Source organism: Heterocephalus glaber, unplaced genomic scaffold (genome assembly GCF_053883595.1).
Source record: "Heterocephalus glaber isolate CG9 unplaced genomic scaffold, H.glaber_assembly_v1.0 deba00001457, whole genome shotgun sequence".
NCBI lineage: Eukaryota > Metazoa > Chordata > Mammalia > Rodentia > Bathyergidae > Heterocephalus > Heterocephalus glaber.
The window spans coordinates 26,185,414-26,198,835 of NW_028258305.1; the positions used below are offsets into that span (position 1 = coordinate 26,185,414).

Consider the following 13,422-nt stretch of genomic DNA (forward strand, 5'->3'; position numbering starts at 1 on the left):
TGTGGTAGAGGACATTTACATAAAGGTATCCAGCAGGCAACTAGAAATGCGGGTTTAAACCTGTGAGGGATCTGGACTGGAGATAACTGATGTGGGACTCAGCCGTTGGACAGCAGTGTTGTCAGTGGAGGATATGGACTAAAACTCTGAGCAACACAAATAATGTCCTGGAAAGGAGATAGAGGTGTCACCAGTATAGAAAAACCAGAGACTTCACATCTTAGTCCTGACTACAAAGAAGCCGATTTACATAGTTTTCTTTGGTGCAATTTCTTTAAATTTCAGAATTAAATTACTCTGAATGATGGTGAGTGGAAGACAGTATATGTTTTCATTTATATTTTTAAAGTCACGTTTTCAGACAGCTTATATTCAAGTACAATTAATTCTACTCCTTTAAAAAGCTTAACTTGATACATGAAAACATAAACAATTTCTTTTTGACCAACAAGCTGAATGACTGAAGCCTATGCAAAACTAAATTGCTAAGGGACACAGGAGTTGAAAAAAACGTATTGCTATTTAATGATAGATCAAACATGTCACATGCTTTTTTAAGCTGCTCTAACTCTCTGCAGTCCCTGTGAAGGAGAAGGGACATTTCTGACCCATATAATGCAATTACAACATGTACTCTACATTCTTCTCTTACAAGCTATAGCCTGATCCACAAGAAGGGATCAGTACTATGCTGCAGCAATTATAAATGCTATAGTATTTTCTATAATAATCCTACAAACATAATTTAAACCAAAAACATTACTATTATACAGACCCTTCAGTTATGTCAGCCATTTTCTGTTTGTGTGTGTGTGTGAGATTAAAGGCTGAATATAGAGTCTTTGTATGGAGCTGTGTACCAAGTCCTTTTTAAATTGAAAATTTTCAAAATTTTAAGGCATGGTCTCAGTAAATTGTTAAATTGCCCAGCCTGAGTTTGAACTTTTCATCCTCCTCTGCCTCAGCCTCCTGGGTTAGCCATATTCTTCAAGTTGGAATTAATTTTCCTCTAGATTTCTAAAGCTTTAAAGATTGAAATTACAAATTTATTAAAGAAGCAGCAACTTGGGTTCAGCCTTAATTTTGAGACTTTCACTTTGACATTTTAGTCAATAGGATAAACTTGTCTGAAACTGCTTCAAATTTCCTGAAAAATCAAATCTGATGAATTCAGTCAGTGGGTTTAACTCTTCCAACTCAAGGATCTGCATGTAACATAGCTCTAGATACCTAAAAAGCAAAAAACAAAACAAAACAAACAAAAAAGGACTATAAAAGATAAAGGTCTATTAAAAATGGTTTTGATTTACCTTTATTTCTGCTCCTTTTGATTTTTTCTGCCAGTCCCACACAGTAAGCATATGGTCATTGGAGTCATCAATAACACATAAATGAATACCTGAGTCCTAAAGAAAAGGGAATTATAGGCATTTAATAATTCCTGGTTATGTAAGGCTGGGGAAAAGTGGTAAAAGCAGTTTCTTTTTGTCTTTTTCTTTTGTAAATTCTTTTTTGCCTAATTCCTTATTGGACTCTTGACATTCAGTGTTTTCAAGCCACTAAAATTCCTGCATTCACTAAAATTTATTTGTCCCTTCTTCCATGTGCTACAAAACCTCCCATAATTCAGAATATAGTTGCTGATAGTTACAAACTAAGGATACTATGAATACATAAATTTTGAAGCATGAGGCTCAATAAAATCCAGAAGGATGGTATGCGTGTGTGTGTGTATACACACACACACACACATATATTTAAGAGCAGGGAAAATAGATAGCTTCTAAGAGAGACACAAAAGGGGGACCAGAGGTGAGTTGCCCCAAAAGGATTTATATTTGAAATTTAAAAACATGAATCCTACGATAATGTCTCCTGAGTACTTTATAATAATAATTACATACAACTAAAAACTAAAATGCTTAAATGAAGAACATCTGGACTCACTGTATTTTTCCCTTAGAATAAAGCGTCAAGGTTTAGATGAGATTGCTAGATAAAATTTTACCCATGCTGTCATCAGTTCAGAACCAAGATAATTCATGATTTTAGAGAATACAAAGGTTTGTTTCCTTTGTTGCAATATGACACACCAGATTTTTATGTCTGAATTTTAATAAAATACATCTATAATTCAAGCTGAAGTTAAACGATGTTATATTGCTTATTCCAATATGATTTGTATGTAACCCTTCAACCGTTTCCTCCCACTACACTGGAATCCTGTTTCAGGACAGAACAAAATTAAGTCTAAGTTTAATATCTTGATCCCATCTAAACCAAATTTAGCACCCAGGGTATAATGCTAGCCATTTATCAACAGCTAACATCTCATTTTTTTTTCAGGGGTGGGGGGTACCAGGGATCGAACTCAGGACCTTGTGCTTGTGAGGCAGGTGCGGTGTCACTGAGCTAAATCCCCAGGCCAACATCTCATTTTTCAATGAACACACACAAAATTGGAGTTAACCTCTTTTCTGCTTCTTTGATCAGCTGGTTTATGTCTTTAAAAACTGTTACTTACTGCTTTTGAAAAATCCAGGCATCCTACTCCACGCTCAAAAGTTCCAAGTCCAATAATTTGCAGTGTGGAGAGAGTAACTGAATCCCACACTCGGACATGGGGTTGTAGAGGCTGCAAAAACATAAGGTAGTGGGAATAACTGGTATCCAGATGGATGTAAATACATAATTCCACTACCATATGGAACTATCTGTCATCTTTAAAAAGTAATAGGGATAGAAAAACACTTAGTAAAAAATTACCATTTAGACATGCCCCACAAATCCTGAATAGGTTCTTTTTCTTCTTATACCATGAAAATAAGGAAATAACCAAGAATGATAATAATAGCAAATTATTTGAATAGTTACTATGTTTCACATACTCTTTTAGGTATGACAAGCAGCACGTGTAATATCGAATCATTTAATCCTCATACTCTTATGAACTATCAGGCGATATAATAACCACTTAATAATTGAGAATACTGACATAAAGATTTAAATAACTTGATTTAAATACAGCTATTAAAGGGGAGGGTCAGAATTCTAATCCAGGCAAATCTGCTCTGAATACTTTGCCCCCTTTTTTGGTTTTGTTTTGTTTTGAGATGGGGTGTTGTTATATTGACTAGGCTAGTCTCAAACTTGTAGGTTCAAGTGGTCTTCCAGCATCAGTGGCTTGTATATCTTGGTGTTAGCATTATTTTCATCTCTGAGAAAATCATAACTTAAAATAAAAAAATCAGTGTCCAGTAAGTTGCTAAGTAAACAGTTCTTAAATAGAATATATGGAACTGGAAAAATCTTCAAAGCCATCCAATACAAACCTAACCCAGCTACTCCTTTTCTTTAAAGAAACTGAACCCAGAAATGTTATGAGTATAGTCACACATATGCTAATCTGTTACTAGTATTCACTGCTGATTTTAGAAATAAGAGATGTTATATAAACCAATTTAATAACATTAAATAATAAGTCAAACACTTTCAGTGATAGCTCTTCTCCTTATATACAAAACGAAGAGGTTCTATCAACTAAGAGCAACTAAGAAACCGTAGCAAGATACTTCATTAAGAAAAATCTAACAAGCATATATTGGTTCTTTCATTTTTATCAGTACTTTATAATAGAGAGAATGCCTATTATTTAGAAAAGTATTTTAGTAGTATGATTTTCTTTCATCTTTCGAAACAGTCTTATATTCTATTTTTCCCCTGCTTATACTAGAAATCCTTCAGTAGTTAAATTTTAAAATAAGTTGTGCTTAAAAAATCACAATCAAGTCTAGTCTAACAGCAATATCACTAGGTATAGAATGCATAAAACTGCTGCTCACCCTTCCATCTTTATCCACTCCAGCTATCTGTCCAGTTGCGATCCTAATTTTGTCAGGATGTATAGCAAGGCTAAAAAGCAGTATTAACAATAATTTTAAAAATACAGGAAATGTGAAATAGCAGAAATGTACTCGTGTATCAACATTTTTTCCAAACAATTTTTAGTCATAATAAAATTCACTCTGACCTATTTTATTTTCTTTAGAAAAATAAACATCAATTATCTGAAGATTTCTGAGTTTTCAGCTATATAATTTTGCTAAGTTGAACAAATTACTAGAACATTATCCACTGTAATTAGTTTATTAATAATTCTAGAAAAGTTTTACATTTGTGGAAGCCAAGAAGAATATTTATTTTCCATCTCTCTCTTGTTTTTTTTTTTTGAGGCACTATCTCATTGTGATGTTCAGATTGGGATCAAACTCCTGACCTGAGTAGCTGGAATTACAGGCATGTGGCACCGTACCTGGCTTCCACTTCTTTTTCACACAAGTGGCAGAACATACGCATATTCTCTTGCTCTTTAACATTTGTACCTGGAAGTATATTTTAGGGACCTTTCCATATTAATATGTACAATATTTCCTCATTCTTTACAGCTGAATGGTAACCTATACCACAACCTCACTAGTCCTCAATTGAAAGATAGGTTGTTTCTAACCTTTACTTTATCAACATTGCAGTAATTTTCTGCATATATTATTGTGCAGTGTTAATGAAATATTTTCATTAACCTTAAAAGTTCAACAATATTTACATAATATCCTAATCATCATATGCTTCTTTTTGTTTGGATATAGTTATCAGGAATAGTATAGTCATAAAGAAGCAAAGCTCTTTAAATGTTGGGAAATAATGATTTTCAGCAATAAAAGACTGAATTTAAAGAGCAGTGAAATTTGTAGAGGAAAAAATATACCTACCCATTTAAGTTATTTTCATATTTTTATAGTTTGAAACCTCATAACTATGATCCTTTTCATCAAGATTTCTTTCCACAAAAAAGAAAAGCCACAGACTACAATTTATCTACAGAGGATAAACTAAGCCCTCAATAAATATTAAGTAAGCAATAATCACTCTCAGAAATCTGTAAATGTCTAGTCTGTCCCACATATATGAAATACAGACCTGAAGACAAGGGTTAAAGGGATTGGAGAAAGCAGAAATTTCAACTTAAGAGTTATTGGATATATTTTATTGCTGCTGATATATGGACCATCTTTAAGGAGTCTTAAGTTATTTTTTCTTTTCAGTATGTATTTACATAATACCCATAATATGTTTACAATCTGAGCTTTCCACAAGAAATTTTTAGTACAACCCAAATTCAACAAAATGAGGGCAAAAATGAACAAAACTGACAAACGTTAAATGATACCAACCATTTCACACAGTCTGTGTGACCCAGGTAGTGTCGCTGTGTTCTCTCCTCATAATTAAACAGTACTACTATTGATGCAATGAAATAAACTATTTCCCCCGTAGGAAGAAGGTAAACATTGGCTCGACAGTCCTTTCCTCGATAACCATATCTTAAAAGATAAAGAGTCAAGGTTTTTAAAAAATACAGTATTTAAGGTACTGAACTAACAATTTTTTCAAGGGAGTTTAGGAAATCGAGAAGATATAATGAAAAGAGAACTGGACTAGATAGAACTAGAAAAGTCACATTCTGCCATTATCTTTGCACAGCCTCGACTTATTGACTATGTTTAAGTCTGAGTTTCCTCATCCACTAGACAAATATGTAGAGTGCCTAGGATATATTAGGCACAATGGTGAACATACAGTTCTTCTTTAAGAGAAGTGGAAAAAAAAAAAGGAAGTGTATTGCTATATAGTCCAGTAGTCCATCCAGCATGGCCTTGAACTCTCTATGGTGTCCAGACTAGCCTCGAACTATATCTGCCTGCCTCAGCCTCCTGAGTGTAGGGTGACAGGTATGTGTTACCACCCCCTACTAAACATACAGACTTGAGCAAAGCAAACCTCGGGGCTGTGTCTTTGGAGCTTATGCTCTGGAAGACAGAAATGATCACCAAATATAAAATTATGAACATGGAAAGAAAAATTACAGAATGTCAGAAGAAAGCATAAATAGAAGACCTATTATAGTTGGAGAGAGAATAGGAGGGATCAAATGATGGGTCATGTGAAAAAGTGACATTTATGCAGAACCTGAAATGATGAATAAGGAATAGTCAGGCATGGTTTGGTAGGTACGGGCCGGGGATTTAGCGCAGTGGTGCCATGCCTGCCTTGCAAGAACAAGGTCCAGAGGAATTCGATCTCCGGTAGGAACAAAAGGGGAAGGGGGAAGGGGGAAGAGGAAGAGAAGGAAAGAGATAAAGGAGTTGTAACAAAAGGAACTCAAAGGGGTTGAGGAGGAGATGTAGGAGAATGGAAGAGCAGACAGAATTCATGCTATTAACTCTTCTGCTTTACTGAGGTTCTAAGAGATGTGAGAATTTCCAGGTGAAATCAGGAAAGCTCTATCTTAACAGTCATTTTAAAGAAAATGACTGTCAGAGAAGAATTTTGGAATTAAAATAAACCTTGTTAATTTAATCTGTTAATAAAATGTTTTGCTGAGCTGGGGTTTTAACTCTGATTCCGCCACCTGCCTCGCAGCAGGTCCCGGGTTTGATCTCCGGTACCATAAATAAATAAATAAATAGATAGATAGTTTACACATAGTTGCACAGGTTGCAAAATGCTTGACCAATGTTTTCTTCATAAATCTGTACAATACCCTTGTGAGGCAGGGATTATTACCCTCTTTCATCACTGAAGAAGATTAAGGTTCACAAAGGGGTGAGGGGCAGAGTCAAAACTGAAACACAAGTGTTCCAATTCCAGCTCAGTGCCTTTTCTACCACACCACCAGTATCTCCTGCAAGCTGCTGGAATACCATTGCCCCTTTCTGAATTAATTTGATGGCTTTAAATTGCTAATAACAAAATATACACAATATATGGGAGAATTAGAGATGATGTTTCTTTTTTAATTTCTCAAGTGGTTGTTACGTTCATTATATTTACTCTTGGAATAAAGATAACTTTAATAGATTAGGCAAGCTAATTTTTCTTAGACTAGAGATAAAGCCAATAAATTTGTTGTTATGGTAGAAAAGGATACACCCACTCCAGTTTGAGCTTCTCGGGAGGCAGTTCTGTTCTGATGTCATCATAGTTGTCAACATCAGAAGGAATGAACATTGTAATTGGCCGACCTCGCATGAACATTTTAATATAATCACCTTCTGTTGAAACACAAGACAAAAATTAGGTCACATATTTTCCATATAATAGAAAAGTCAATTATTAATGTGTTTAAGTAAAAACAAGACAAAATAGCTACTTCAAAGTTTTATTCTTATTATATGTAGTTGGTTTTGTTGTATATTATACAGCACATAGCAAACAAAGCGATACTATAATGATCTAGTCCAAAACATTGGAGGAGAAAAAAGAAATCACTGACGATTTCCTTAACTGAAAATAATAATTTTTGTAATTAAAATAAATGATCAAAATCCTTTAAAAAGGCCAGAAAGGTGAAGTAGAAAAATTTAAAATAAAATAATTTGGTGATGAAAGTCTCTGTAAACATTGAAAGAGTAAAATTACTTGAATAGACAACTACTGTGCTTACATTACTTGCGCAACCTATATGTTTATGTTTTTACGCTCAGCACATAAAAAATATGACCACACAAACTAAAAAGCTTCCCTACAGCAAAAGAAACAATCAATAGAGTAAAAGGGTAACCCAGAAAACAGCGGAAAATGTTTTCAAAATATGTCTATAGTAAGGGGTTAATTTCCAATACATAAGAAATGCCTACAATTTAACAGTTAAACTAATAACTGGTTTTAAAATGGGCTAAGTACTTGGATATGTATTTTTCCAAAGAATGCATAAAAATGGCCAAAAAGTATTATAAAAATGTTCAAAATCAGTAATCACCAAGAAAATGCAAATCAAAACCACAATGAGATATTACTTCACACCTGTCAGAATAGCAGTTATCAAAAAAACAAAAAACAAGTGCTGCTGAGGATCTGGAGAAATTTCAACTCTTGCACACTGCTGGTAGGAATGTAAAATGGTGTTGTCACTATGGAAAACAGGATGGAGGTTCTTCAAAAAATTAAAAATAGAACTACCACATGATCTAGCAATCCCACTACTGGGTATTTTCCAAAAGACCTGAAATCAGAATCTTTTTTACTAATGCATATTAGTAATATAGACTAAAGAGATTCATTTTGGTATACTGATATATACATATAACATATTTTGATTACTTTCCTTACCATTAATCTCTTCATTCCCCTTCCCAGCCTCTAAAAGTCTACTTCCTAGCTTTCTGTCATTTCTCCTCTATATTTATAAAAACAGAATCTTTATGAGATATTAACACTTTCGGGCTGGGGATTTAGCTCAGTGGTTCTGGCGCCTGCCTTGCAAGCACAAGGTCTGGAGTTTGATCTCCGGTACAAAAAAAAAAAAAAGAAAGAGATATTAATACTTTCATGTTCATAGCAGCACTGTAGCCAAGATGAGGAAACAACTAGTTGTCCACTGACAGTTGAATGGAAAAGAAAATGTGGGACATACATATAATGGAATATAATTTGGCCATTAAAAAGCAGGAAATTTTGCAACATATAACAACATCGACACATCCTAAAGACGTTTTGCTAACTGAAATAAGCCAGTCATAGAAAAATACTGCAGGATTCTACTTACATGAGGTACCTAAATAGTCAGATTCATAGAATTGGAGTTAAATGCTGGTTACCAGGATTAAAGGAGGGAAATGAGGAATTCTTAACCAACAGGTATAAAGTCTCAGTCAAGCAAAACAAATCTCAAACATCTGTTGAACAACATTATACCTATAGTTAACAATAATGTATCATACACTTAAAAGGTACATCTCATGTTTAGGTGTTCTTACCATACTAAAAGCCAAAAACTTGACCTCAGAATACATCATTAGGAAAGGACTCAAACACCCTCAACAGAATGAGGAAAAGGACAAGGTAACAAAGCAAGGAGGCAAAGAGGGCTGACTTCTCTCACTTCACAGTTGTGTCTACAGTCAATCTTGTGTCCATTCTACACAAAGAAATCAATTTAACACATTGACATTTTCACGGTCATGCTAGGAAAAAGAAAAAATAGAAAAACTGCTAGTATTTTTTTCCTCTGTGATCCTGGGAACAGAAACCAGGACCTCATACACAGTAGACAAGCATTCTACCACTGAGCTACATCCTCAGCCTAAAAAAGTTATCTTGTTAGCAGCATAGGTTCTAAGACATCTTTTATTTATATAAATCAACAATCATTTAATAAGATCTTCAGTAGTCTAAAATTACTTTTAAAAACTCAAGCATCAAATCAATATTATACATCGCTTACAAAGGAAGACCATTCTTCACAAACACGAGATTGTTTCTTATTCCTTCAAAAATTAAAAGAAACACAAACCCATTCATTCTTGCCCCTACCATTCCAATGTAGGTTTTGTAAATGTTGATGGTTACAGAAGAACTGAAAAGAAAAAGAAAGGGACAGAGTACAAAGGCATATGAAATGTCTGGCACTTGCCAATGTGTCTGACATGAAATTAAAATAGGACTGAAAATGTGATCAGCAACGAGAGGTCAATATACTCCCAAAATTTCTAATAATGACCTGAGCTAAGAAGAAGAATATGTAATCCAGTAATTCCTAATTCAGTAATTTATATAAATCAAACCATGGAAGAAAAGATAAATTACATGCTGAATGTCTGCAAGTACTTCTTAAAGAGTCACATTAAAAAGTTGTGCTTGTTATGGGTGAGAAGTTCAAGTTATTTTTATAATTATTATAGTGGGCTCAGCCTCAGGGTTTGATCTAAGAACAGGCTAAGACCTCCCACACTATGGACTGAACATCACATGCTGTATGTCTTTATTACTTCTGAATCTAAGAGTGGGCTCTGCTTCCTGATGATTTTTAGCATAGCTGGCCTTTGATGGTAACTAAATGACTACCAGCTGCAACTATCTCCCTTCTACATTCATCGTTATCTGTATCGCTTTGTCCTTTTTTTCTAAGTTTACTCTCTTATAGGTGCTGATTTGTTATATAACTCCCTCCCCCCCTTTAAAGATTATAACTCTTTGAAGAAATTCTTTTGAAATTTCTCCCAGGATCTGTGATCAGAGATGCATGCTGGGAATAGGAACAAAGGCATACTTCATACACCATCTGAGGGAAGCAGCAACTAGACAGTTCCATAAGGGATGTGGGTCCAGTTTAAAGGATCTTCCTCCCTTCCCTTTTTCCTTTATATTATCTTTTTCGTTTGTTTGTTTTTTCGGTACCAGGGATCAAACTCACAACCTTGGGCTTATCAGGCAGGTGCGGCACCACTGAGGTACATCCTTGGCCTTCCCCTTTTTCCTTTGTACTGGGGACTAAACCCAGGGTCTTGCACATTCTAGGCAAGTGCTTTACCACTTGAGCTGCACTCTCAGCCTTTTATTTCCTTTTTTATTTTGAAACAGGACCTTGTTAATTTGCCCACGCGGGCCTCAAACTCAAGATTCTCTTGCCTCAGCTTCCCTAGTAGCTAGAATTGCAGACATGCACCAGCATGCCCAGTTATCTTTTCATTTTTTCAAAAAAAATTGAAGATCTATAATTTATTGTAAAATCTCCCAATTTTAAGGTATTTACTCTTTTGACCAAAAAAGGGAAGGAAAATAGTGTGAAAGTATATCCTTTGGTCTGCCTACTGCACACAGCTCACCAGTTTGCAACCTTCTCCTTCAGAAGATAGTCTTTACCTTGGGCATTAGGTAAAATACCCAGTCATTGTCTTTTTCACTATATATTATTTCTTGAAAACTGAGGCTTCTTAATCTTTTCGTCGAAGGACTTAAGAGTCAGTATGTTTGTATTACTTCAAAACTGCTTTCTGACAGTGTTAACTGTAAACTACTAGGAAAAGGATAAATCATGGATTAGTCAAAGCAGACTTTGAGATTAGTAACATTAATATAAAGTTTTGTGGTCCAGAAAAAGGATGAGGCAAATAAATCATTAAACTACCTCATGATATAGTATAGGGCTATTATATTCAATAATGAAGCTGCAGTTTAAATGTTATTAATTGTATCTCCTTCTTTGACATGTTAAAACTCCTGAGATTGAGAGGAAGTAGGGAAAACATAAGCTTTGTGATACAGACATTGGTTTGAATCTCAGCCCTAACTAGAGTTTATGTTCAAAATATATATATCCTGAATTGAATCTGATCAGTGATAAGTACTTTATAATTATAAAAAAATTCTGTAGGCTGGGAATTTAGCTCAGTGGTTCCACCACTTGCCTTGCAAGCACAAGGTCCCAAGTTCAATCCCAGGCACCAAAAAAAAAAAAAAAAAAGTAATAATTCTGTAGGATAGTGTTGATTTAAAAAGCTGTTAGTTCATTTTTCTAGACACATATAATGCTGAAACTGAAAGAAAACTTAAAAGAGTTTACCTAGCCCAACCTCTTACTTTTCAGAAAAGGGGAAAGAAGGGTAGAAAAGTTAAATCAATTTTTAGTTTGCGTTCCAAAGTTTTGTTCAGTATTTAGAATTTTGGAAACATTTCACTATAAAACTGTCTTGTAGGCCTGCACTGTCCAAAATGATAGCCACTGGTCACTGAACACTAGCGAACTGAGATGTGCTGGGAGTGTAAAATGCACACCAGATTTTGAAGACTTCATACGAAGAAAGAGTAAAATATCTCTTTAGTAATTGTTTATACTAATTACACATCAAAATGATAATATTTTGGCTATCTACATGAAATTTATTATTAAACTCAATCTCTATTTTGTCCTTTTACTTTTTAAATTTTGATTGCTAGAAAAATTTAAATGATGTATGTGTTTTATGTTATCATTCTATTGGACAGAGCTATTTAGACAGTAGTGAAATCCTCAGGCTAGTTTAGAGAAGCCAGTGATTGACAAAACAACTTATTTGTAACCCAAATGGTATTGGCATGAGCTCTGGATCCCAAAACTAAAAACTAGGTCATACGACAGAAGAAAAAGTTTTCTCATCTATTATCCTAGGGAAGAGTGAACGTTGGGCACATATTTGATGTTTCACTTTCCTTTCTGCCTATACCTTCTAAAACTTTCCTTTCAGTCTCCTCAGGTTTTGTGCTTCTACTTTAGTATCTTCCATGGGCTGCTCATTTCCCACGTGCTCCAAACTGTCAAGTCATCATCATACTCCCTAATAAAAACTCCCATCCTTTCAGAAATGTTATCTCAAGTGTTCTGAGCAAAGTAGTATTGTTCAAATAATTCATGCTCATGTATAAATAACTGGTTATTGGTTTTATATTTAAAAGATGCTTATCAAAGTATATTAATCTTTCACAGATTGTAACAAATTAAAAAGAAAAATTTAGGCAGAGTGCAGAAGGAAGATGGCACTGGATATATTCTACTTCCAAGATCAGTTCCCCTAGTGCTTTTTTTCCATAACTTGTTTTATTTCTGAACTTCAGAATTTAAGAAAAAAAGATAAAGCCTTTCAAAGACAGCAGCAGAACTTTGAAGATTTGGACTATATTTGTAGTTATTTGTATATGGGTCCTAGAACCTCTAGAAAGCTTCTGCAAATTCTAGAATGCTTACAATTTAAAGCACCTTTCTCTCAAATGTTTCTCTTTTCTTTTTTTCATAATGCAGAATTTAATTTATAGCCATTCTGGGAAGTTCATTATCCATACAGATGAGCCTTATAATCAGCCCAATGATTTTTTAAAAAATTAATATTGATACAATTTAAATATACATAATAATCACATTCATCATAGAGAATTTGTACTTGTACATGGTATATCTTGATCCTCTTTTTCTCTCAATGCCCTCCCTTCCCTTAACCCCCTTCTTCTCCTTATTTACAAAAGATTTGTTTCCATTTTTTTCTTTCCTTGTTTCCTTTTCCTTTCCCCTTTCCCTTTCCCAAAAATTTCTATTTTAAGAATTCATTTTTAGGGGCCGGGGATTTAGCTCAGCGGTTTCGCCGCCTGCTGCGCAAGCGCAAGGACCCGAGTTCGATCCCCAGTACCAAAAAAAAAAAAAAAGAATTTATTTTTATTTGTATTTTTCAATCTTTAGAACTAAGTCACCTCCCCCAAACTGGAATTTTAGCATTATATTTAACTAAAATGTAACAGGGTGTGATGCTACTGAATCCTTGCAAACAGAAAATGAAATAATCTTTACTTAGTTTGAGCCTTTTCTCTGATACCATCAGTTCTACTCCAAAATCCTAAGTTTAAAAAGTAAACAAGATGTTAGAAATACTAGCTCTGATTTCTTTTTTTTTTTTTTTTTACTGGGGATCAAACTCAGGATCTTGTGCTTGCCAGGCAGGTGCAGTGCCACTAAGCTGCATCCCTGGCCCTAGCTCTGATTTTATAATAGAAAGTGACAAAGACCATTTTTGGAAGACTAAAATCTTTTTTTTTTTTTTTTTTTTTTTTTTTGAGAAA

At 34.4% G+C, this 13,422-nt stretch overlaps 2 protein-coding genes across 7 annotated transcripts in view; one reads left to right on the top strand and one right to left on the bottom strand.

Annotated features, from left to right (window-relative positions):
• The window catches only part of Cox7a2l (cytochrome c oxidase subunit 7A2 like), a 124,871-nt gene that overhangs the window by 54,325 nt on the left and 57,124 nt on the right, over positions 1-13,422 (top strand). The window lies entirely within an intron of this gene.
• Positions 1-13,422, bottom strand: part of Eml4 (EMAP like 4) — a 158,227-nt gene that overhangs the window by 34,509 nt on the left and 110,296 nt on the right. For all 3 annotated transcript variants that reach the window (XM_004839352.4, XM_004839350.4, XM_087216450.1), the window contains 5 exons: positions 6,989-7,112; positions 5,232-5,381; positions 3,843-3,912; positions 2,525-2,635; positions 1,311-1,406 (listed from right to left, as the gene is read on the bottom strand). In XM_004839352.4, the coding sequence (XP_004839409.2) occupies positions 1,311-1,406; positions 2,525-2,635; positions 3,843-3,912; positions 5,232-5,381; positions 6,989-7,112 (551 nt within the window). The remainder of the gene's footprint in view (positions 1-1,310; positions 1,407-2,524; positions 2,636-3,842; positions 3,913-5,231; positions 5,382-6,988; positions 7,113-13,422) is intronic.